General features: G+C 37.5%; 1 protein-coding gene across 1 annotated transcript in view; it reads right to left on the bottom strand.

Moving 5' to 3' along the window:
* LOC118694662 (dynein axonemal heavy chain 5-like) overlaps nt 1–25,787 on the bottom strand; it is a 149,647-nt gene that overhangs the window by 12,925 nt on the left and 110,935 nt on the right. The window contains exons 68-74 of the mRNA XM_054517570.1: nt 24,950–25,221; nt 22,923–23,087; nt 18,906–19,173; nt 16,842–16,963; nt 15,338–15,685; nt 10,763–10,951; nt 3,146–3,278 (exon numbers count right to left, since the gene is read on the bottom strand). Coding sequence (XP_054373545.1) covers nt 3,146–3,278; nt 10,763–10,951; nt 15,338–15,685; nt 16,842–16,963; nt 18,906–19,173; nt 22,923–23,087; nt 24,950–25,221 — 1,497 coding nt within the window. The remainder of the gene's footprint in view (nt 1–3,145; nt 3,279–10,762; nt 10,952–15,337; nt 15,686–16,841; nt 16,964–18,905; nt 19,174–22,922; nt 23,088–24,949; nt 25,222–25,787) is intronic.

Raw genomic sequence — 25,787 nt, forward strand, 5'->3', positions numbered from 1 at the left:
AACTGGATTAAAAAGAATAAGGATTAAAATCAAACTAAAAGCTGTGCATATTTCCATTGCCAAGGATTCAATATCCACTTTCAGTGTTACTACAAGTATGCTCCACTTCATTCATGGAAAACACTCCCACAGAATCTCTCTTCTCACTTTCTTCACCAAGAGAAGACATCAAAATGCTTACCACTCTTATGCAGTGCATGGAGAAATAAAGACAGCCCTACAAAATCTCACAGACAGGCCACATTCAGACAAACTCAAACAAACTCTAAAAGGCTAGGAATAACTGGATGTGTCATTAGATTTTATTGCATTTAGAGACAGTGCCTTCACTAGTAGGAGAGGGGCTTTGAAGTATCCTCTTTACAGTAAAGAGTGGGGGATCAGTATTCTGTGCCAGAAGCCTCTACACTGCCAGAGGCAGGAGGTAAGACTCTACAGCTTGGATACTGCCCTACAAAGAATTGTCATCTTCTGACAGGGGCTCAAGATCTGCTGCTCATAACCCATTAAGATGTGGCGTTTTTGGTGCAAACCCCATGTCTTCTCCTTGTCTCTGAAAAGATTTCTCTGTTTGGAACATGGCTTCTATTTAGGGCACTCAAAAGGACAACCATCACTGCTGTGTTCTGATTTATGGTGAAGCTCTGTATTATGCCAACTGTGAAATAAACTCTGGGCAATCAATAAGTAATTAAAGCAGAAGTAATGGTTGGGACATAAGTGAGAGTACAAAGTGCAGCTACAATCTAATTACTACAATTTGATCCAGAAAAAGTGTCCCTCTGGGCAGCAAAGTTTATTGGTGGAGAAGCAAGCTTCTGGGGCATATTTGCCAACAAACATGTTGGACACATGCTGAGCATCCTCACCCCTCCCAAAAGCTGAACTGCTTACTCTGCCCTCTGGACAGAAGGACAAAACTGTGTCTGCAAATTCCTTCTTAATCCCTCATGTTCAGCTGCACGTGGGCTCTCCCTGAGGAGGGCTTTACATTACCTCAAATTACCTCAAAAGCCCCTGAGGAGGGCTTTACATTGCCTCAAATTACCTCAAAAGCCCCTGAGGAGGGCTTTACATTACCTTGGTGAGCAACATCAAAATAACAAGGTCCATCCATTCACATCCAAACTGCAGAATCAGACATTCAGACTTCCTTTCACAACCTAAAGACACACTATATTCTTAAACACCAAATTTATTTGAAATTTTAGGTCTGCTTAAAGTGGGTGCTGGGCTTTAACAGGTTCATGAAGCCAGAGCCAGATACATGAGCAGGGCAGATGTCAAAAATTACATGACCTGTTTGAGCAGGCACATCAGTTTACCTCATTGTAAAGAAAATGAAGCACCTCAGATGACCTGACATTGCAGTTGACTAGTTTTGGGAGAGAATCTAGTATGAGACAGTTTGGGGTTTTCCCTTTTGCTGAGATAGAATGCCTAAATGTTCTTTCCACCCCCTAATTAACAGTCTACCACATGCACTTGATATAGCATGAACATGCCAGAAGCCATTAATTGTTATTGTTAACTATACATCCAATTTTGTTTTCAGAGCAATTTTTCACTATATTTAACTTGCCTGTCTGTAAGAAATTATGTTTTAGAGAATTGCATGAAAGTTACAGCATTAACTTGATTAAACATCTGGCAGAGGACTGCGCCCACTGTGGAACTGAATGTGAAGTGCAAATAAATTATGTTACTCATGCAGCCTCTGCAGAATATTATACATATTGAGAATTTAAATATATCTGTCACAATCAAGGAAAGACTAACACTTTCTTAGATGGAAACATTCCTTTTATATACTTGAAAAGGGACTCTATTCACATATAAAAGGGAACTTTCAGCTCAGAAAGAGAGGACAATTGTTTCTTCCAGCCTGATCTTTACGTATGTTATTACAGGATATGAAAGATTATTAGCCTTGGGCACATCTTTCCTAGATTCAGATTAGAGGCATGAGGTTTCTGAAGCATGTCTTGTTGTCTTAGTGTATCATACAAATGATAGAGAAAAAGAAATACTTTCTGATCCTTGTGTAATAAAAATACAAATTAAAAAATAATGCCCCTTCATGAAAGACATTGTCAGAACACCAGTAAGACAGATTACAGTAATGCCATCAGCTGCGTCAGAAGGGACTAATTCTGAGGCATTCTGACCTGCTCCCTGTGAGGACAGTTTGCTCTGTCAGATAATTTCTGTGTCTCTGCTAGAGAACAGCAGACTTGGGTGAGAGCTTTACCAGTGGAATCTACCCATTCCTGCTCCATTTTGATTTCTTAATTCAAAAAGTTTGGCTGAGCAACAGTACACTTTCCTTCCTGGGTTTTTCAACTCTTGCAAAAGAGGAAGAAAAATAGGAAGTGAAAACAAAAAGCAGATGGCAACATCATTATCCCTTCTTTTTTCTCACTCTTTTTCTGATCAAATTTTCCATCTGCTTCTAGTTGCCTCTACTCTTGGGGTTTTTTAACTTCATTCACCATTGCTCACTTTCAGCCAAATACTCCTGTCTCTGGGAGATACAGAGTGCTGTTTCCTGCCTCCTGTGAAGCCTAAATGAGAACTGTCTCTCTCTCTCTTTTGATTGACACTGCCACTCACTTCAGCTTCCATTTAGAGACATGCCATTTGGTATAGCCAGTTTCACAAATGTGTCAAATTTCACCTTAAATTGGAGTCTTTTTCACCTTGCCTCCTGAGTTCCCTGTCTCTCAATTACTTAGCAGCAACCCTTCTACCTTGTTCTATATCATTATGTCTCAGCTTAATTTCTTAAATAACTCTGGTATACACGGCGCATGGACTTTTTCATGCAATTCCTCTGAGCTCTGTAGGATCCTAGAGAGAATCACAGAAGTGAAGTAGTAGCTAAGGGACACGAACTGCAATACTGGAGAAGATGAGTGCAGAATAAATTTAGGTGGAGTGTCCTTAGAGATGCAATCAGGAGATTTTAAGGGCTAGAATTAGTGGTCATATGATAAAGACAGAGAAAAAGAGAAAAACAGTGTGAGGGAAGGAACAAAAGAGAAAGGAAGGAAAGAAGAAGAAATATTTATTTAATTATATGGTATAAGCAACTGCTAGCAATAAATATTGCACCTTAATTACAATGTTTGATATCGTAGCTTACCATCAATAGCCAATTTGAGATCAGTCAGTGTAGTTCGAACTCTGGATATAACAAGTTGCATCCGGTCAATTTCTTGACGGAGAAATATGTTTATGGGCTGAAAAGCTCCCATCTTTTGAAGCTGTGCTTTCACCTAAAAAAGAATAGTGCAATGATTATAAAACCTAATCTCCTGTTTGCCATGCAATAATTTTTGAAAGCAAAAACATTTTCAGAAAAGAAACATTTTAGTAACAGATGGCCATTCAAGTCCTGTGCCAGCTGTAAGATTTAGCACACTGTGACTCATTAGCTTACCAGAACGAGCTCCTCCATCATTCTAAGAAGGTAAAGTTCCCTCTCTTTGAAGGGACACAGCAGTTCCTTCTGTCCTTGTTAGGCTGCAGGGTCTTAGATCTTAAAATAAAAAAAACCACATGCTACACAAAAGCACTGTTTGATGGTAACTTCTTTCTATTTCCAAATTGTGCTGGGTGAACTTTTCTTGCTCTGCTGAGCTGAAATAATGCAGCAAATGGAGTTCCACTTAACAAGAACAATGATATGTAAAAGCTGCTACTTTCAGTAGCATGTGCCTTGCTCATAAGACAAGATGCTCATGGATACATTTCTAGAGAGGCAAGACTGCCAGAAATAATACAGATGCCACAGAAATCTGTTACACCATTATGTGCACCATTTTGCAAGTAGAAGCCCTTTGGCCTTTTTAGTTTTCAAGGGTAACAGTTTCTCTCAAATTCAATATTTTCAAAAGGGAATCAGTTGCCTGTGTTGGTTAAGGACATGTCATAATGACAACAGCAACAGCATTCCCTCTCTATCTTTTGCATATGATGTGTATGGAATGTGCTTCAGACATACGCTGCATGTTCCATGTATATCAAAGTTCACTGTGTACTACAGTGCATGAGAGAGGGTTTAACAGCACCTGCAAAAATCATGGTGCTTATAGCCCACCCAGTACCAGAATTCCTGATTTTTCAGACTTTCGACATTTGTTCCCCTCTTTTAGAAAGCGCCAATGGCTCATGTATCTCAATATATACATTATTATGTATACTATACATTTTAAACAAATAATAAACATTACTAAAGATTTAATTATTACAATGAATAGCAAATTTCTGCAAGATTAATATCATACAGCAGATGAGTAGTTATAATCACTAGTATAAATATGCAAATGCTTTGGCAATTTCCAAATCTTAAATTTCAACTCCAAGCCTAGTAAAATACTCTTTCTCAACTTTTTATGCTATTCTCCTTGGGAGACAGCTATCAGCAAGGTTATACATCATATTTTAATCACAAGGACCCATGGGTTTGTCAGACAGAATGTCCAAGAAATAGGTGCCAGCCAATTATGCTAATGCTTTGCAGTGTGACAGTACATTTTACAGACTGAGTTAATGCGTCCTGCCTATGAAAGAGAAAAAAATACTTAAACCAGCTACCATAGACTAGAGCTGAGGAATAAATTTTTTTGATAATCCACACAATGAAGTATTCTGATTATTTCATACAAAATTCAGGGAAAACTTCTGCTTTCTGAAAAATTCATAAGAATTGGTAATTCTTCTTCTTGAAAAAAAGTAAAAACATTTGATTTATTTTTTTCAGAATACTTAGAAGTCTAGTGCATGCCACTAATAAGAAAGGAATTATGCAGAATATAGTCTATGCATGTTATCCTTTATATAAGAAACACACTTCTTATTTCTAGTCTACAAAGGATGTGTTCCTTTTGGGGATCATTTAGAGGAAGAATTCTCCCATTTGAGGAAAAGTTGTATGGAAGATGTTATTAAAGGGGTTATTTTCCAAAATATTAATATCTATGACTCTACAAAGAGGACATGAAATAAAGATTCTAAAATATTACAGTGCTGATAATTTTACAATTTAACTAGTTAATTCTCAGAACTAACACAATCTTCTGATTTACTTTCATGTACCTACAAAATACCTATAATGTTTTGAATAATGGAGGCAACCAATAAAGCAGAAATTTGCAAATCCAACCTAAATATGCTCAGAACACTCAGTCTGGAGCACCAAGCACAACCAGATATCAAAACTGAAAAAAAAATTCCATACTTCTTACTTTATTGTATACAAATCAATCCTGATCTATGGTGAGATTTACTTTGTACTCTCACTTTATGGTGAGAGTATAACACAGTGCATTTCTTGGAAATCTTGCTGCTAAGATTCATTTAAAATACAAGCACTGAAGTATGATTAACTAGTTTTGTATTAGAATTCTTCTTATCAAGCAATCAGATGATTTACATCCAGGGCTGTATTTATTATGACATAAAAATATGGATACCGACTCTCAGAAAAAAACCTTCAAAAGATTAAACTCATTAACCAAAATAGCTTTTCTGAGATTAATATACTAATTCCATATATCCCACTTAGAACATCCCCTTTTCATTATGCAAACAGCTATCATCCAACATAAAACAATGTGATTTAAGAAAGGAGCTACTAAAATCATAATCTTAATAGCTTTGTCTATATGATTTTGCAATGCATATCTCTACATCTCTACTGTGTCAGATTCCTTTATGCATATTTCTTAGCTGTCCTTAGGTCACCAGTTTGTCAGCACATACTTTATAGGACTATGAGTAGAAAAGTAGTTGCTGAACTCATGCCATGATCATTGATCAAGTTGTTGTAGTAGCAACTGCCTATGGTTTTCAGTAAATGCTATTTTTTAAAATCAGACTTAGTTACTTGCTACATTCTTTGTCAGCAGAAAGGGGAAGTCCATCACTCTGTAGATGGATAAGCCAAAGCTCTTTTCAAGGAATGTCAAGGACCCCTTCCTTGCTGCACATACGGAAGCAGACAGCAAAATACATAGAAAATAGAAGGAGCTCTAGAGATAGATGACCACCATATCTGATAGTGTTGATAAGTACACATATTACAGAATCATTTATGTCAGTGTTTCAGTTCAGACCCTGAATTAATTTTTTTTATTTTATTTTGGGGGGGGGGGGGGGGGTTTGGTAGCAAAACCCCTGCACTGAAAACTACATTCCAGGCACACAAAGGTCTTAGCTTCAAATTAAGCGAACCCAAAAAGTCTGCTTCAGGGACTCTAAGGTACTTCAATTACTAATGGGTTCAGCCTACAGGCCCAGACTAGAGCTAGACCAAGGCAAATTTTCCAGCAAAACATCTAATGAAGGCCTGGGGTTCTCAGACAAATTCCTATTTCCATGCAGTGCTTGCTAATGTAGCCATAGCCTTAGAGGAATTACAGTTAATCAATACTACAAATAATATTTAAGGAAAAAAACTGCTGCTACTTGCTATTCCCTAGAATGCTGTTTTTCAAGATGCAGGGATCATTTTCATTGTAAACATTTCTGTGTGACAGGCTGACATTTATTCTTGCACCTGTCTTCACTCACATGGACTGACTGGACCTAATAATTTTACCACTAATCTCTCTGTAACCTGCAAGGCGAGACCCAGAAGCAAAAAAGGTTCATAAAAGCAGAATTCTTAGGGAAAAATGAGGACAGTTTCAGGTCAGGAGGAAGGTTTATTTTGCTTTTCCACCACCTGTGTCAACCACAGCCTGAGAAAGCATGCAAAGGTGACCCGTTTTGTTTCTACTCTTTTGGGTAAGTTACTTGACGGGTGAGAAACATTACAAGAACACAACAATAGAAGCAGCAGATATCATGGGGTAAAATGGTTGCCCTGTTTTGGAAGTTGTTGAGACTGAAGTCATTGCTGAAAGCTAATAATTGAGAAATGAAGGCCTCTCTGTGACAGCCTGAAATTTCCCTGGATTCACAATGTATCAAGAGAAAATACAATCCGGAGCTCTGAATGTCAGCAAATAATTGTTTTTGGTACCATCTGTCCCTAACCCAGTCTGCTGGGGTTGTAGCTCTGTGCAAATTCACTCCACATTTTCTAAAGGGAGCCACAAGAACTTATCAAAGGTAGCAAAGGCACCTGCCACTTTCCCTGAAGAGAATTTGCTTTTAATTACCTTCATTGTTTCCAAAAAAATTTGCTCCTTTTCTTTACTGATAGTATCTTTTTACTTAGGTTTCCAAAGACTAACTAACACATCACGGCATTACTGGAGCACAATATTATTCTAAAAGGAAACCCAAGCTCCACTGCTAGGACTAATGAATGTTTCTCTTTCTACTGATCTTTTCCAATAAGGAAAATGCATATAAACTTTTTCTAGACACACTCCCTCAGTCTTTCAATTTAGGGTATTTGTTATATTTGTTTCAGATTTATTAAACTGATTAGTATATAACAATGTTCTGAATGACCAAATGTTGACTTAAATTGACAAATAACAGAACCTATCTCATTTCCCATTTTTTTTCTCAGACATTGCAAGAAGTAATTACATAATCCATTTCACTCCTTTTGCTTGCAAGCATAATTTCATTTGCCATTTTGTAGCTTCTACCAAACTGTTGCTTCTTTCCTCAGAGAATACCTAAACTCTCCCTTCTTTTCTACTCTGATTAATGAAATTCTTTGTTATATGTTAGTAAGCATGATATAATTTTTCTTTTTTGTATTATAGTCATTTGGGTTTGGGGCTTTTTTATGTAAACTTGCATTCAAAAATTTAGCTTTCTTTACAGCTCACTCTGGCCATATCCATGCTTTCTAAAAGATTCCAGAATAATTGAGTGACAGTTCAAATGAGAAACACATTTGATATAGATTTTTTTGCTTATTGTCTAGATGTGACCACACTTCTGCCACACAAGCAACACATAAGACATGGAGCTGGGCACTAAAGGCAGAAAAGGGAAAATCCCTTACAAGGAAAGAATTTGGAAAGACCAAATCAAGTTCTAAGATGTAGAGAATGAGACAAGTTCTAAAATGTAGAGGAAGAGACAAAGGGTAAATTCACTAAGCAGGTTGAAGAAAGAAATATTGAAAAATCAGGGTCCAGAAGAAACAACGCCAAAACTCATAACACTACAGAATTAAAATCTGTATATGCGTTAGTGTAGCAGAGACAGCCAAGGAGCTATACAGAGGAATACATTATTAGCAATGAAAAACTCTGGGAAAATGAACAGAGAATATTCTCTAGATGGTCAGAACAAATGAATGACTACCATGCTACAGAAACTAAGCATAATTTCTGAATGTTTCTGTGGAAAAGTACTGTGCCGTCCATCAGTAGTGCAGACTGAAAAAAAGGCATATAAGGAGAGAGGTATGATTAATCAAAGTGAAGTGTAATTCACAGATGAAGATGTTTAGAAAACTAGAGCTTTAGAAAACTAGATATCCCCAGAAAGAGGTGGTATCTACACTTACTGAACTCAGAATGCATCTACAAGAAATACAGAAGAAAAAAGTAGATCCAACAGCACATCCTCTGTACAAGCTCAAATCTCCTTGGTTGAATCCTAACAGGACAGCTATGAAGCAAATTAAAGCAAAATAAGTTTCCTTTGAAGCTCATAGAAGATGTAAGAGAAACAGTACTGAAACAAAGAAATGTTAATTCTGAGCATCATTGCAATGATGACTGCTTATTAGAAAATAAAACCCCTCATGTATGATTGGCAGATCATGAGAAAAGTGAAAGAGCAGAGTAAACAATTGGTGGTGATTTTTTTTAAATACAGACACATGAAACAGTATGTATTATATAAATACAAATACAGCAGTAAAATAGAGACAGACAAGTCAAGAGTGAAGGATGGAATGTCTGAAATAACCCTTTCAGACCCTCTGCCCTTAACTACAGTCCCTGGCTCCAAAACTGGTGGTCTCCAAAGCTAAGATTTGATGAAGTGACTTAAAAGGGGAGGCATCCCCTACATGTGGTTTGTGTGCATAACCTCAGGGAATAAACCAAGAAGGAAAGAAAGTCAATGAGCCTAAGATTAAACAGAAGAAATGCCAAAGTGAAATTTAGATTAAACAACTGTGTGTGCATTTTACATGACTGAAAGGTATTGCACAAATTTCCCAGAGGTAAAACCTGAGGTTAAGACTACCCTCTGGTTACAATGTAAAGTGCAGTAAGTACTATTGATGTTTTCTAAGCATTACAAATTCTTCAGGAGGAAAAAAGTCATCAGCTTAACAAGGGAATGAAGAAATAGTCCTTTGGAGGATTTAGCAAGTATATTGTAAAAACTTAGCTCAATACCCATATTACAAATATGGCAAAAGCATACATTGTATCCAGGCATTCAGTATTTTACTGCTACTGTAAATTGAAAAACAAATGAAGGAGATGAATGAAACTAGAAGAATTTAGTTCCATAAAAAAGCTTTACTCTGATTGGAAAGATAAGGGAAGAGGACTGAGAACAATTTAAGGTGTAAATGATAGTCGTAGATCCAACATGAAAATTATTAAATTTATTAAATTATGAATTATTATTACATTTACTAGATTTAATTTCATTTTCTATTTCTAATATTTATTCATCATTAAATAATAATATGAAAACTAGAAAATTGACTCCATTCTTAATCAAATTCTACAAAAAATTATTTATAGACTTTCATTAGGACACACAATAAGAAGGTGACAAAAAGGAGAGATGCAAACAGGAATGGATGGAAAAGAACAATATGGAGGTAGTTGGTAGGAAATGTCACCAAAAAATGTCGCAGACTGTAAGTAGCTTGACGACAGGGGAATGACAAGAGAAGTTCCAAGTTGAATTATGACAGTACAAAAGTGGCTATTTATACAAGACATATTCAGTCTGAGAATAGTAGAAGGGAAGACAGGAAATACTATTATTTGTTACTTAGGTGGACATTCTAAGTTGGCCAGAGAAGAAAATTAAGCACACATAGCATGTTGTAATTCCTACTGAGCATTTTACCAGCTTGAACTACAACCAGGGCAAAAAAGGGCACCATCAAGGCAAAAGACAATTGTAAAGAATAAAATCAGGGAAATGAGGGGTTTTTAGCATTTACTGTTCATGAAACACTTGAACAGTGTTTCATGAACAGTAAATGTTAAAAACCCCTCATTTCCCTCACAGACAGTAGAACCTACTTATAAACTGATGCAAGAGTCTCTATGCTGGATGTTTCCATTTAATGGGGCTGTTAATTAAAAATGCAAGAAAAGATTGACAAAGATACCTCTTATGGCTCAGACCCAAAAAAATCTGGAGCATGAAAAGGTCAGTGATAAAATTCACTCTTCATCATGGGGGTGTCATAATGGGAGTACGTAAATTTAAATTCAAATTTAAATTTAAATTTAAATTTAAATTTAAATTTAATGCTGTAACCACTACAGGATCACCAGACCCTCAGAAAGAGTCATCAGGCTACTTCTGTAAGCTACTAAGGAAAGCAAGAACTTTCTGATGCCTTGAATGGGTCTTCTGAGTTAAGGTGACTAAGTGGACTGTGGCATTTGAAATATATCTTTCTGATGTAGGAATATGTTAGATAATAAAGCAAAACAGACTTATAAACCCCCACTGCATAATTTTAAGATCTTTTTAAAATACATGCCAGATAAATTTAAGAAGCACGATAAAACTTCTAAAACACAAATGTATATACGTGCATACATATAAAACATGTGTTTTATGAAGTAGCACATACCTCATGAGGTTTATAATCTGGAGGTAACTTCTCCAGCATCTCATCAGCAAGACGCTGCACCACTGCTTCCCGGGTTTCTCCCCCTCTAGTACTGCTGTCTTTGGGCTGGATGCTTACTATGGTACTGAATGTCTCATTGGCCAGGTTGGTCTGGTAAGTTATATCTGCATTAGGGTGAAGTCCAAACACCTTAAAGTAAAAGGTATAAAAATTGGGGGGAAAAAAGAATGCATGAAAATGGATAAAAAAGGAAGAAAATTCTCAGCTCCATAAAACAATAAATGTGAACAGGCCAGTGGAAGAAGTTCTTCCATTTAAATGGCAAAGGAACAAACCCAAATTGCACTAAAACATTAACACAGGCTGCATATGCAATAGTGTTTTCATTCATATCAGTGGAGGGTTTTTCAACTGATCTCATTATCTCCACATGGATCGTGCTGTGGAATGGTGTCAAGGGGGTGAGAACAGATCCCTTTCCTTTGGTTCAGTGTTGGAAATGTCATATGTGGACACTGACCCCTTAGCATTAGTTATTTGTCTCTATGGGTCTATTGCTGTTGTACCAGCTCAAGAAGATGCCCTTAATTATCTGACCAATCAACGTTTCTAATATGTTTTGTTTTACTCAGACTCTTGGGCTTATAAGGCATGTGGCCTGGTAAATAAAATAATGACCACATCTGAAGTACCCAAAGATAGTGATACATTTAGGATATTTTATGGTTTAGCTATTTTTGGTAAGGAGCTTCCCCCTCCTTACTTCTTCTCCTGAAATTGAATTATTTCATTTAAGATACAGCTAGCACAGAATTACTGAAAAGCTGCCCTTTGTCTGAATGATAATAGCTTTTTCAGAAACTTCTACTGAAATATCAGTAAGTCTATAATTGTCAGATTGACAATTGCAACCCTTCTCCAGGAGGAATTGTATGTACTGTGACTTATTTCACCAGCCTCATTTAATTATACATATTACATATCTCTTACAAACTTTGAACCACTGATCCTTTAATGAGGAAGGCTTGCCCTCAAACTGAGCACAAAAGCCAAGCAATCTTCTGTTTCTCATTTTTCACATTTTTTCACATATTCAGTTTTCATATTTTACATTAGAATAAGTATATTGCAAGAAGGCACTTCTAGAAACCAGTATTTACATACTGTGAAGAGAGAATTAAAAGGGCCATTTAATATTGTTATACTTGTAAATCTAGAAACTCAGAGATGAGGGATATAAGTAGCTGCACCATTGCCAAAGCTAGCAAAGCAGCACTGATCTACACCACTTGGGAATCTTATGCTTACAACAGCACAAAGTACAGACCTAATACCACATTTGACTGAGGGCGTGACTATAGCAGCGTGCAGGTAGATTCCAGATAGGATTTAATCTTTTGCAAATAGTGGTTTACTCAAACTCAATGTTTAGAGCTGTAAAAGGCAAAAATACCAATGCACTTTATTACACTCATATTTTATGTGGAAGGAAATACACATTTGAAGATATATTCTTTTCTGCTTTTGCTCTTGCACAGTGAGGGCTTGTTTGTTTGGTTTTTCTCTAGCAGATTTTGTGGCAATATTACAGCCCAAGTTAGCACCATGAAGAATATTTGCTATATCTGTGAATGGAGCCCTAGTCCAAGGGCTAACTTAAACATTGGAGCAATATTAACAAAGACAGGAGGCATGGGAGACAGCTCTGGTCCTATGGTTTCATGCAAGTGATGTATGAAGAAGAAAGAAGAAAGAAACCAGCGGGTGGACCAGTTTTCTGAATGTCCTTTATCAAGGACCCAAATCTCTTGTTCTTTTTGATCCAAAATCTCTGGGAATGTTGTTTAAAAACAGAATGTTGGATTCTGTCTTTCAGGGTTTTCCAGCCCTATGAATCCTCAAAACCAATTGTTAAAGCTCTACACTCCTCTGAAACCACTCCTCTATCATCCTCTCATCAGCTGTACAGGGGAGAGAAGTCACAACAAAAAGTCCATGGTCTGAGATAAGAACAGGGAGAGATCAATCTCCAGTTATCATCACGGGCAAAACAGACTTGACTTGGGGAAATTAACTGCATTTATACCAATCAAATCGGAGTAGGATCATGAGAAATAAAACCAAATCATAAAAACATCTTCCCTCCACCTGTCCCTTCTTCCCAGACTTAACTTCATTCCCAAATTCTCTACTTCCTCCCAGTGGAGCACAGGGAGACAAGGAACAGGGAATGGGATTTGTGGTCAGCTCGCCACACGCTGTCTCCAACTCCTTCCTCCTCAGGAGCAGGACACCTCCCACTCTACCCCTGTTCCAGCATAAGAGTCCTCTGCAAACTTATCCATTGGGCTGCTCCACTGAGCTGCTCCAGTGTGGGTCCCTTCCACAGGGTGCACAGCTCCAGGGGTAGACTGCTTCAGCATGGGCATCTGTGGGGTCATAACCTTGGCCAAAATATCTGCTCCATCATGGACTCCTCTCCCCATGGAGCCACAGATCTTGTTCCAGCATGGACTTCCCACAGGGTCACTGCCTCATTCAGGCATCCACCTGCTCCAGTGTGGGGTCCTCCATGGGCTGCAGGAGAATCTCTGCTCCAGCACCTGGAGCACCTCCTGTCCCTCCTTCTTCACAGGTTTGGAGTCTGCAGAGTTTTTCCTCTCACGTATTCTCACTCCTCTCTCTGACTGAAGGTTCTCATGCAGCTTTTTATCCTTCCTAAACGCGTTATCCCAGCAGTGGGTCTGTCTTGGAGCTGTCTGACACTGGCCCTGTCACACATGTGGGAAGTTTCTGCCAGCTTCTCCTTATCCCTCTGCTACTGAAACCTTTCCATCCTAACCCAATACACTGAGTTCAATTGCCCTTCTCAGAAGAGGATGTTCATTCCACTCAGAGGATGAAATTTCATCAAAGGAGCAAGAACACTCCAAGCAGGCCAATTCAGTCTTTCTTAACTAAAAATGGAAAAGGAATGAATCAAGGATACACTGTTTGGACTAGCACAGTATCTTTTGTGAAATGAAGAAAATTGGGAGATTAAAAGGTTAAAGGTTTTCGTGAGCAATTTTGACAGATTTTAGAATGACAGAAGAAAGTCACAGCTTTCTTCCTAACGAGTGAAAATGTGAAGAACAAAAAGATGTTTGCATTCCTGGACTTGCTTCTATTTACATAAAAGCCAAAGGTAAAATTCCCCTGCGTCAAACCATACATACAGATTTTTCACAGGCATCAAAACACTTTAAAAATACATTGCAGCCTTGTGAGATAGGTTCCCGAGTGTTTAAAAGAGCAGATCTATGAAAGCAGAACCTGAAATCTGATAGAGCCAAGGTTTGTACACTGATAGGAACCACTTCATGAGCTGGGCTCAAATGGATCAGTGATGCATTATCATGTCTGCATTTACTCTCACCTGGAAAAGGTACATCATTGCTGGCACAAATACCTTTGCATTCTGGTCTCACTATCTTCAGAGATTCAGAACTTTCCAAGCTTATTTTATGACCTTGGAAACTTCTCACCCTCTCAGCCAGAACATTATCAGTAAGTAAAAACCAGTTTTTTCTGTTCACTCAGTCTATTTAATTTTAATGGAACTTATTTCCAATGGCATTTATCAACTTAATAGAAATGAGACAGAAATCCAGACCATTCACCTCTGTTTCAATTTTCCAGAGCATTCTCTTCTGTTTCAGTTTTAACTAACTTCAGCATGTGTGCCTGTACTGCAGGGAGCAGAAAGTCATCATCCTCCAGTTCCTGTGACCACTGTGACATTCACACATTGGGTCGTGTAAAAGTGCTTACAACCAGGAGCTACCCTGGACCCTACCCCACCAATTCATGGCAACATCCATATCTTTTTACTGTCAAAATGGAATAAACTCCCAATTATAACTTTCAAATGAGACCACGGGCTTTTTTACTTTTATTATTTCTCAGATTGCATGTCTGCTCAATCCCATACAGAATTGTGAACCACAAAATAGTTTGGTTTGGAAGGGACCTCTGAGGGTCATCTAATCCAAAACCTCTGCTCAAGCAGGAGCAAATAGAGCAGGCTGTCTGGGTCAGCGTCCAGTTGGGATTTCAATGTCTACAAAGACAAGACTGCACAATATCTCTGGAAAAACTCTCCCAGTGTTTGACCACCTCCACTTAAAAAATAGTTCTCTTGTTCTCAGATGGAATTCCTGTTGTTTAATTTATGTCCATTGCCTCTTTTCCTTTCATTACACATTATCAAAAAGGCTCCAGCTCCATCTTTACAGCATTCCAACAGGGTTTTATACACATTGATACTTGAACCTTGCTGTATCAACCTCCAGAAGATAATTAGGGTTGCTAAAAGTCCTCCATAAGGACCAGGGCCTGTGAATATGAGACTTTTTCCAGCTGTTTGAAGAAGGCCTCACCTACCTCTTCCTGGTAAGCAGATCTACACTGAATATTCACTATAATAGTCTGCCTGCTAATCTTTACCTATGCATACTCAATTCTGGAAAAAAAGCCACCTCATTAAGCTATTAATCTCACAAAAACTCCCTTTAATATATTAAAATATTTTACCTCTGGTGTATCAGTCACTGGCAACTGCTCTATGTACTGGAGATAGTCTTCCACTCTATTCCCTTTTGGAATAACGTAGCCTTTGTAGAAACAAAATTTTTCACTGAACATGTGCTCTCCAAACCAGACTCTTGCATATGTGTTCAGCAGGGCCTTGTCAAGGTCATCAGTCACACGGCCACCATACTGCACTTCTCCAAGCATGTAGCGGACACAGCTCCAGTTCACTCCCTGTCTGATGCCCACATCATTCAAGTGATTCTGAAGGAACTGCACACTGGCTGAGAAGTCTGCCTGATTAAATTCGTAAGGAATATTCCAGCCCAACGGGCCAAACTTCCTTCTTTCCTGTAGAATAGTTAGAATTAAAGGTAAAACACTGATTGATATTAATTGTGAAGAAAGCATAAGTGCAGAAGAATACATGAAATATGTTAAGAATGCAGTAGTCCAGCTGGAACTCTATTTCACCAACTTTAAAAAAATACATTTAAAACTTGATTATCTAGTAGCTAAATTTTGTACAAACAAATAAGAGGAATATTAATATTCTCACAAAGAAAAAAAATTCTCTTTTAAAGTATTTTTTAAATCTCTGAGTCTGGAACCATAGCTTTTGAAATTCAAAAATTAAGCTACTGTTTGAGGCAATGGTGTTCAAAATCATCAGTCATAATCATTGTGTGGGTTCTTCCTATGGATTAGATATATTCCTATCACTTATATTCTTATCCCTCTTGTGTCTGCATGCTGCAGATGCAAGTAGGAAAAACTACTTCTTAGTCAATCATCTACAGACTCAGCTGGCAGTATGTAGGTGTTAGGGTAATATCTGGTAATTGCAATTTTTTTTTAACACAGGCTTCCAATGGACCACAATGTATCAGTGCATGGATGCCACAGAGCTAAATTAGCCAGGCTTCAAATATAAACTGAGAGCACTGCAAAATCTATTCATAGGATGATGAAAAGTTGTGGTTAATCCATAAAGCACTTTCTTTAATGGAAGTCCTGAAAGTCAAGACCCAAAATCTACTTTCATTTCCTCCTACAGGTTTCAGAGCAGAAAGGATTTATATTCACGCTCTTACACCTTCTCACTGTGAATGCAGCATTTTGATACTATGGTTTTCCAAACTATAAATTGTAAATTTCTTTAATATGCTTTTATGAGCTAAAATATTAGTAAAAGTCCAGTTAGTTGAAAGACAGATCACACAGTCATTGACCAGGACTTTAATAGAAGAGTACTCTAATTGATCATTGCTTGATTGTCCCTTTTTTCCTCTCAAATATCATCCCTGTTGGAGATAAAGGACCAACATGAGCAAAATTATAAGTTTTAACACAGTTGCAATAATAGAGATATGTTGTTCTCTTTATTAATTTGTGTTAATTTGCCAACATGGGACATCCCTTTAAAAATGTTTCTCATTTAATAACAAGGTTCATTAATAAATGAAACATGGATTTATGACAGAAGAGGAGAAATATATTTTTAAACCTGAACAGTTGTATGAAGAAATGCTACAGCATATAGTAATGGTTTCCACTGTGGCATTTTGCTCGCTCCCAGCAGATCCTGAGTAACAGCTGAGTATGTTCGTTTTAAGCCAGCTTTCACACCTAGAAGGTAAGTATAAAATGTAATACATTTGCAAAAAAAAATATATGGAATCCATAAGTCCAACCTCTGTTAAGCATAATTCTCTATTCCAATTTGCAGTATCATCTCACTTATACCTTCAAATAATGCCTTAGAATCAATTATCTGTTCGGCTGGCCATAGCAGGCAAACTTCAATAACATTTTGTTTTAGGTAGGTAACACAAAAAATTGATTTCAATAGTCCAGAAGGATTTAAGATTACATAATCATATTCTAAATGATCCCATAAACAACTGAAATAGAAACATAATTATTTAGCAACTATATGGCAATAGAAAAGACATCTAACATCATATGAAATATAGCACTGGGTATCCAAGAGTTTGTTCTGCTATTTACTTATAATAAGAGATTTTAGTTTTATTTAAGATAATTTTATTTAGATTTGATTCCTAGAAAAATCTCAAAATTCTGTATGCAGGTTGTTCAACTGGCCTACAGGCACCAAGGTGACGAGGAGAACCTAAATTCATAGTGCAAATATTAATACTTGGGGAGGTTTGTTTGAGCACTGACATTTCATATCCCAGAAACAGCTTTAGGCAGTTGATACTGATACAGTCTCAGCTGCCATGGAACACAGAAGCTTGACTGCTCCCAGATGTTTTCAGGCAGTGCTACTCAAGCATCTTTTGCCTTGGGCATGCAACCCAAGCATGAGTTACTGACATCAGGTCCCTCTTATGATACTTTCCACGTAATCAGCTTCACACAAGTCTAGAAGGGCAGATTTTAAGTGCAGTGAAAAGATGGTCAAAGCCATCTTACTTCATATGACATAATAAAAGTACTTTTGCTTTTGTTCATACTTCACAAAAATCCTGCAAATCAATATTCAAACAAATAGCTTTTCAAAATATCGAATGGGTATCATAACAGGGTTCCAAAATAAAACAGAAGTGTTTTATTTTATTGTGCTACCAATGTGACTGGACAGTCTTGAGAAACTAAAACTCTCTATATTTCATCCTGACTAAAATTTTTACACTGGGCTTTTTTCAGCTGCTAAATGTAAGTTGCATATTTGCTATAACTTGACTTCTCAAATACCCTCTTGGAGCTATAGGTTGTTACCATTAGAATGATTAGGAGGGGGCCACTGTGCAATAAAAGGATGCTGAGCTCTGAATTAAAAAGGGGGAGAGGAGAAGAGGAAGAAGTAAGAAATTTCTATCAACAGACTGACTACCTGCTCTTGAGATGGAGTATAAATGCTGAAACAGGATGTGTTTCACAACATCAAACATTCTGTTATGTTTTACTAATGTTCAAAGGAAGCTAAGTACTGAAATAAGAGGTTTAAATGTCTGAAGGTTTAAATAGGACCTTGGATAAAAATTCTTAGCTCCTACTGACATCATCAACTGAAACCACTGGCAACATACATATATATATATAAAGAAAAGGTATATTTATTTATTTGTAGGCATTAATAAGATACTCCTCCTCTCCTCAAGGCTTAAAAATCATCCTGGCCTCTCCTCACATAGCATATTCTCCAATTTCTTCAGCATCTTTGTGGGTTCTCACTGGATTCATTCCATCCATGTCTTTATTACACCCCCATTAATACAGAAACATGAGTCCAAACTGCCAAGCAAGATGCAGATCTCACATTGTGCTGCTGCATATGGACTACTTAGGTGAGGAAAGCTGGGGGCTAGAGGCTCAGAAAGCATGAGATGAACATCTGAATATGAGGAAATATCCTGGAAGTGGGGAAAGATTCTGGGTGTAAGGAGGTGCATGGAGGCCCAGCAGACAAGGGGATGCCCAGGACCATAGGTCCGTGATGTCCGAGACTGGCAGCTTCAAGTAGCTGCACATACCAACATTACTTTCTGCCCAACCTTCCTGGACCAGCAGCAATCTCTCCCATGGGAAGGGAAGTCATTCCTACCTTGAGGAGGTTCATTGGTAAATTTTACAGAGGACTGTAAAAGATTAATAGGAAACTCTGGGTGAGCCTCTGTAGTGATCCAGGTTCTGAAATCTTCATTTACAGACTCTTTTGTTGTGATGGTGTCCATTAATTCATTAAGAAATTCCAAGCCAAGGTGGCAGTTCTGTAGGAGGAGCCATCCTCCATCTTGCATGCACTGATTTAACAGGTGCCTTGCATGAACTTCCTGGCCCTGACCCATTGAAATGGCACGACATGGAATGTTCTAAAGGTAAAAAAGAAAGTTTATTTTATATGTAGGTCCTTAGAATTATACATGTGATGTATTCCTTCTGTAGATCCATGTGTAGTGACATTCTGTCACAAAGAAAGCCATTAATATCAATGCAGACTGATTATATTAAAACAAAGTAAATAAAACAAAACCACAAAAAAAGCAAAACCCTTCAAGTTACTCTTATCTTCCACCTGTTAGAAGAAAACTACACCCACTGGAAATCATATTTTTTTTGCTGGTCTAACAATATCTGTGGGATAAGACACCTGAAACATTTTTTCAGCTTTTTCACCAATTTTTCAAATAAAGCAAGAGATAAATACAGCCTGGCCATTCTTTTTCCTATAATGTACTATCTTGAGATGAGCAGATATTAGGGCTTCAGATAATAATTAACACATAGTTAATTATTACACAACAATTATGATGACTTTTTATTGCCTGAACATATTTCATTCAAAAGAGAGCTGTTGATGAAGCAGGTAGGACAGGAAAGATTGGTTCACATTAAAGCATCACTCAGGAAACATCCTGTATTGTTAAATGGCAGATGTGGAGTCACTGATTCAGAGGATTCCAGTTTGGTGATCTGCTAGCTCGAGCAGATCTAGAGCAAATCTAGATTCAGAAAAGAGAAAGCTTATAAATGCAAATATAAATTTCTGGAATTTTATGGCATCTTCTCCATAGAGGCCATGGGAGAGTAAAGGCAGTTGTTCAGAAAACCAGAGGAGGATAAAGGCTCTCACAACGGGATCTGAAAAAGATAAGGCCGAGATCAGGACCACACAAGTCTGTCAGTAACATGCAGGCAGATCCTCTCTTGCTTTTTGTTCTTGCTACTCTTGTTCTTTTTAAGTCTGGCTCAGGTTTGCTGCTTGACCCCTGCCAGGGAAAACCAGAACTCTCAAGCCCATTTAAACATATTATTCTGCATACATGTTGAGGGCAAAAGAATTGATGAAGAGACTTTGTTTCATGGAGAGTTTCACATTCAAGACCTACAGCAGAGTATCCCTCATGCAGTGAGCAATGAGCCACATTATCAATCTGGGCCTATCTTCAGCTGGCTGAGAGCTACAAAGGTTAGTCTTGACCTGTACAGCTACTCAGACTCTCTTACAGTGAAACAAAAAGGAAGGAAGACATCCACTCCTAAGCAGCGTGGAGGAGGCTGCCCTCCTTTTTCAGGAGAAGAAAGTTAAGCATATGGACACAAACTGTGCTGGGTCATTTGGCCTCAGGGTCAGAGAAGGGGCCCTGACCTGATTTTAGAGAACAGTGTAAATACAGCTGCTGTATATTATCCCCCATATCCTGGCAAGATTTAAGGACACAAGAATGCCAAAGATAAGAAAGCAGTTAAATCCCACTCTCAGGTCAGTGAAACCTAAAACTGTAGCTAAAAGAAGCAAAGCTGAACAGGCTGTGAAGCTGGCTATGTGCCAGAGAACCAAAAAAACTTCAGCTTTTCTAAGATGCATCAGAGTACAGCTAGCACTCCTGTAAGTCAAACACTATGACTATCCCTGCATAAGAGTGCATAAATATTCAGCAGATACATTATTCCCTAACAAAGCATCTACTCATAATTTGCTCTTCTCAGCAATGTTGCCTCTGAAATGTACAATCATTAAAGGTCATAGAAACATCAAGACAAGGAGAAAAATATTTTTCACTATGAATTGTCCTCATTTTACTCCTTCTGAAAGAACTCTATCAAATGTCTGCATGCAGAATGTTACTTTCAATAGTGAGTCATATCAGCATATCCATCTCATCTTCATGTATCACTATCCAGATGAAAATGCTGGCATTTTAGTCACTACAGTGGCCCTGACAGCTCTGTTGAATGTTCTGTGCATCATTCCCTAAAAGAAGAAATGATCTCTACAATTCAAAAAAAAAATCTTATTTTAATGAAGTCAAAGTGCTGGCATAAGAAACTTCATTTCAATCCTGAAAGTTAAATTTTCACACCATCTTAAAGTGAAAGTAAAGGGGTCATAAATGCAACTAATTTTAAGAGAGAGCTTGTTTCGTTTATAAACAAGATTTGTTACAAGCTCAGTAACCACAAATACTGTTCTCATTTCTCAGGGAGAGGGCCACCTTAACAGCAACATTTTAGAGTGAAAAATAAATTCTGGATACAAATTTGAACATTACCAACAGCAGATAGCTAATTTATACTGTTAATATCATACTTAGAGACACCATTAGCACTGGTGTGCTAATCCATTTTAAGACTACAAATCATGACTGTAAAAGAGAAATCATTGAAAAAAGCAGCCCAAGATTTATATTATTAAGAAGAAAAAAACCCCAGCACCACCACCTCCCCCCTTCAAGATCAGGTCCTCAGTAAAATTAACCTATATTAAAGATTTAATCTGGAAAAAAAGCAGAGAAATCCCAAAGAAAGAAAGGAACTAAGTACAATTTGTTGACATACTAGCAAAATAAACACAAAGCTCCCTTGAAAATGATTCTGAAAATTAAATTATTTCTAGATAAATTTTTTAAAAGCTCAAGAATTGCTGAAATGCTCCTCAAGTTCCACATTGTTATACACATTTTTATTTTTAAAAACATCTGTGTTTGCATTTTGTTTTGTGACATTAGGATGGCTTTCGTAAACTTGAAAAGTTCCTATATGCTGTGTGTTTAGGTCTTCACTTCAAGAGGTTGGAGAAGAGCCTTACAGTTCTACAGTTAAACAGTGTGGTTGACTTTACATTTACAGGTGACACTAGAGCTGAACTTCACGTTGTGACAGCCCAGCTGATGTTGCCTTGTTCATAAACCATGTGTGAATAAACAAGGCAACCCCTTCAGCTCTTTCACAACCTCACTTTCTATTGATTCCATACACATTTCCTGGAAGCATGAAAACATATTAAGACCGCAATATCCTCTTGGTCTGACAGCAGACAAGGATCAAATTAATGACTTCAGATTTAAGATTCCTAAATTTAAACACTAAGTGAGAGTTAGGTCATAATTTAAGCCATTTTAACACAGAGAGACAAATAAGGTCCTGATTTTCAAATGGAATGAGCATCTCCACTTTCTAATTAATAAGCTGAAGAGATTTGTGGGTCCTCCTACTTTTGCATGTCTTACTCAGTGTATTCTAAAATCCTGCACCATTAAATGAAGATGCATTCTAATAAGGAGGAAAATTTATGGAGATCTAAAGTAAATAACTTCTTGGGAAAATTTTATATGCTGCTACATTGTGAACCATAAAACAGAGCATAGGGTGACTTAAAGTGATGCTGTTCTGTAGGAAATGTTGAATGTTTCCATCAAGTGCACAGATTGAATGCTAGGGTGTTAAAATTAATTCCTCTTGTCACCATAATTATGATTTTTTTCTGTATCTTCTTGTAATCATCATTACTCTCAGCTCTAGAGTGGATGTAACACAATTTAAACCACAAATGTTGCTTTGTTCTCATAGCTTAGTACATTTCATAAGTAGTGGGTTATCATAATCTGCTGGATAAAGACGGATCTCATTGGAATCAAACAACTGCAAAAAGCAGGACTGCAGCATTTTCATTTCCTAGTAAATGCATTTTGGCTACTGGTCAAAAATTAACTTCCAGAGAACACTAGCAAGAATATAAATATCACTATTCAAACATCTTTAAAATGTGGGAATGCCACTTCTAGTGCAAAGAAGAGTTAAAAATGTCTTCAGCTCTAGTAAATTCAGTTTAGGAGGATACCTTTGATTTTGCAAGACGTTCTATATTTTCAGTGGGGTCAGACCCCACTGACAAAAGGCATGTCAAAGGTGTTCGACAGCCACTTTCTCTCCACATTTGTTCCATCTCAAGAATAAATCCTTCTGCATATTTCTCTCCAAGAGATTCTGCAATGTAGTGCCGAGCCTGGGAAAAAAAGTTACCAGAAAAATATATCTATCTTTACCTTTTTAAGTTTAGCATTAATTAGTGACATGGAATTTACCAACATCTATACTGGAAGCAATGACTGTCTGAACTTTAATTTTTCAACTTTAGCCCACAGGAGGCAACCACTGAAATTCTCAGATAGCAAACTTCAAACACAGAAGAGAAAGAATTCTGCTCACGCAACAGCCATCCTGTGAACACTTTTGCTAGAAAATGCTAAATGGGTTTTTTTTAAGAACTGGAGGAAAAAATCCATGCAGAATAGATCCAGTGTCAGCTCTGAGGACATCCCAGATATTGCCCCTAAATTACTGCCAGTTAAAATTTGGTGGATAGCAAAATAAAAGAGTTCCTCTATACCAGTTCCATTTTTAGTTCCTCTAAGTATGTATTGTTGACACTGTCTCTACAGCATAGTGGATTAGACAGATCTTTCATCTGACCCAGTTACAATCTCCCACATATTTATTGGAACTTCAAACAAATTCTCCTGTCCAGTGGTTATCCAGTTCAAGTCTCTTAGGCTGAATATCTATTTCTACAAAACATAAACTTAGCTCAGACATGATCCTTAAAGGTCAAACCTTCTTTATACCTCTATTTTTTTTCTTTTCATAGACATTTTCTAAAAGAACTTCTAAAGCTACCTTAGTGCATGAAATTCTTTTGACTGAAGTGATTTCCTAGCTTTGTATTGACTCTCACAGATTCTGAGGCATGTATGATGAAGAGAAGCACTGAGGAACAAGGTGGACTGAGGAAGATGTCAATTGCAGAAAAAGAAACCCTCAATCACCCACTATTGAGTGTAAATTTTGTCCCAGACAGGTAAAATTTGTAATACTTGGGAAAACACAGTAGGGAAAGAAGAGATTAAAAACAGAGATTCCCCTCTCTCCTCAAAAATTAAAATAATGACCTCTTGTTGCAGTCATTGTTCAGACATTCTTTTACAGAGATGTTTGTGCAAGACAATAAAAAATTAGTTAAATTAGATAAATTAGTTGATAAATAAGCAGTAGCAGCTTTATTATTTTGCTCTGTTTAAATTATGGCAGTTGGAGCTCCCATACTTCTCTCCTGCTTACTGAGTGAAGAACAGAAAAAAAAAAGAGTGGAGCGAGCCTTGTTGAAAAGAGGTCCATGGAAATATGGTGTCCCCTAAATACAACACAGATGCTATCACAGCATGTAACATGTAAAGTTGATATAGGCAGGAAAGAAAAACTACAACTTTCCAGTACAGAAAGAAGAAAAAAAAAAGTGGAAAGAGGGTACTCATAGACTCATACATCTCTTTTACACCTACATAGAGAAGAAAAATCAAAATATCACAGACTGTGGAGAAACTGCTAGTTTACTGCAGTTTCTTTTATGACATTTGCCACAAAGCAGCCTTAATTATTACTTCCCCAGTAGAGAGGGTAAGTAAACAGTTCATCTGCTGTTTTAGTGCACCTGCCATAAAAGTGAATTGCTCTTTTTCCACCACTTCTGTGAAAATGAACGGGGAGGTATCTTTTGATTCACCAGAGGAATGCAACTTCTTTACAGGTTGCATGACTTGACTGTGAAAGCACTACACCAAAGTAATGGTATTCTTGCATCTCCAACACAATTTGTTTCATGTTCTGCTTCCTAGTTCATTGCAATTAAATAAATTAGTGTTTTTACACATACTTTTTAATGAGCATTCCAATAACTGATTTTTCAAAATAGCTCACTCAAAATAGCAAGAAATATTATGGTAACAAGAAATTCAGAGAACATAAGTTTGGGACTAGCAGTTCTTCAGGAGATGTCACATGGCATAACCATTGTACAAAAATGTATCTTACTTGGGCAACGGTGTGGTCGGGGCACCAGCTACGAACAAGGAGCAGTTTATGGAATTGATCCAGTAAGCTGTCATAACCATCAGGAATAACAGATTTTTCAGGAGCTTCTTCATCAAACCAGGCTTTCCAAGACTTCTCATTCTTAACAATTTGCACCAGAAGTTGATTGAAAGGGTACAAGCTAGATAACTGCACAAGATTGAGCCATGTCGTGTCAAGGATCCACTTTTTTGGTTTTGGTTCCACAGAATTCATATCCAAGCTGGCACCTCCTGCAAATGAAAAGTATTACAGAGGAAAACAAACATTGTTAAACAGAAAAATGACAAGTAATAAAAAGTTCTGGTTTTATATAATTCAGGGAGTAACATTTTATGCAAACCAGGATATGGAGATGCGACATTTGCATGGAGGAAACACTTAACAAAGACCTAATTGGAAAGTGGTCTCAGTTCCTCCCAAAGCTGATATCCCACTAATTTGTGTGCTGCTTCTACTCTATCTGTAGAGCTGGAATGAAATGAGATCACCTAAAAGGATACTCAAGCCCAATTCTTCAGAGCAGACGTATAATTGTTAGTGCAGCCTCCTTTCATCTGTGCTAAAGAATAAGAAAGCACATGGTGCATTCATTTCCAGGGCTGCAACGTCAACAGCCTCTTAGCTCAACCAGCACTCAGCCTCATGCCCATTTGCACACCCAGCACAGCTGAGCCACAGCTGAGCAGTCACTCAGTGTTTGCCAAACAAACTGAGATATTTGGATGCCAAGCACCTGACTGTACTTGTCTTTGTACCAGATTGTGTTTATCTTATCTTGGGGACCTCAGTGAGGTCA

The sequence above is a fragment of the Molothrus ater genome, chromosome 1 (genome assembly GCF_012460135.2).
Source record: "Molothrus ater isolate BHLD 08-10-18 breed brown headed cowbird chromosome 1, BPBGC_Mater_1.1, whole genome shotgun sequence".
Lineage (NCBI taxonomy): Eukaryota > Metazoa > Chordata > Aves > Passeriformes > Icteridae > Molothrus > Molothrus ater.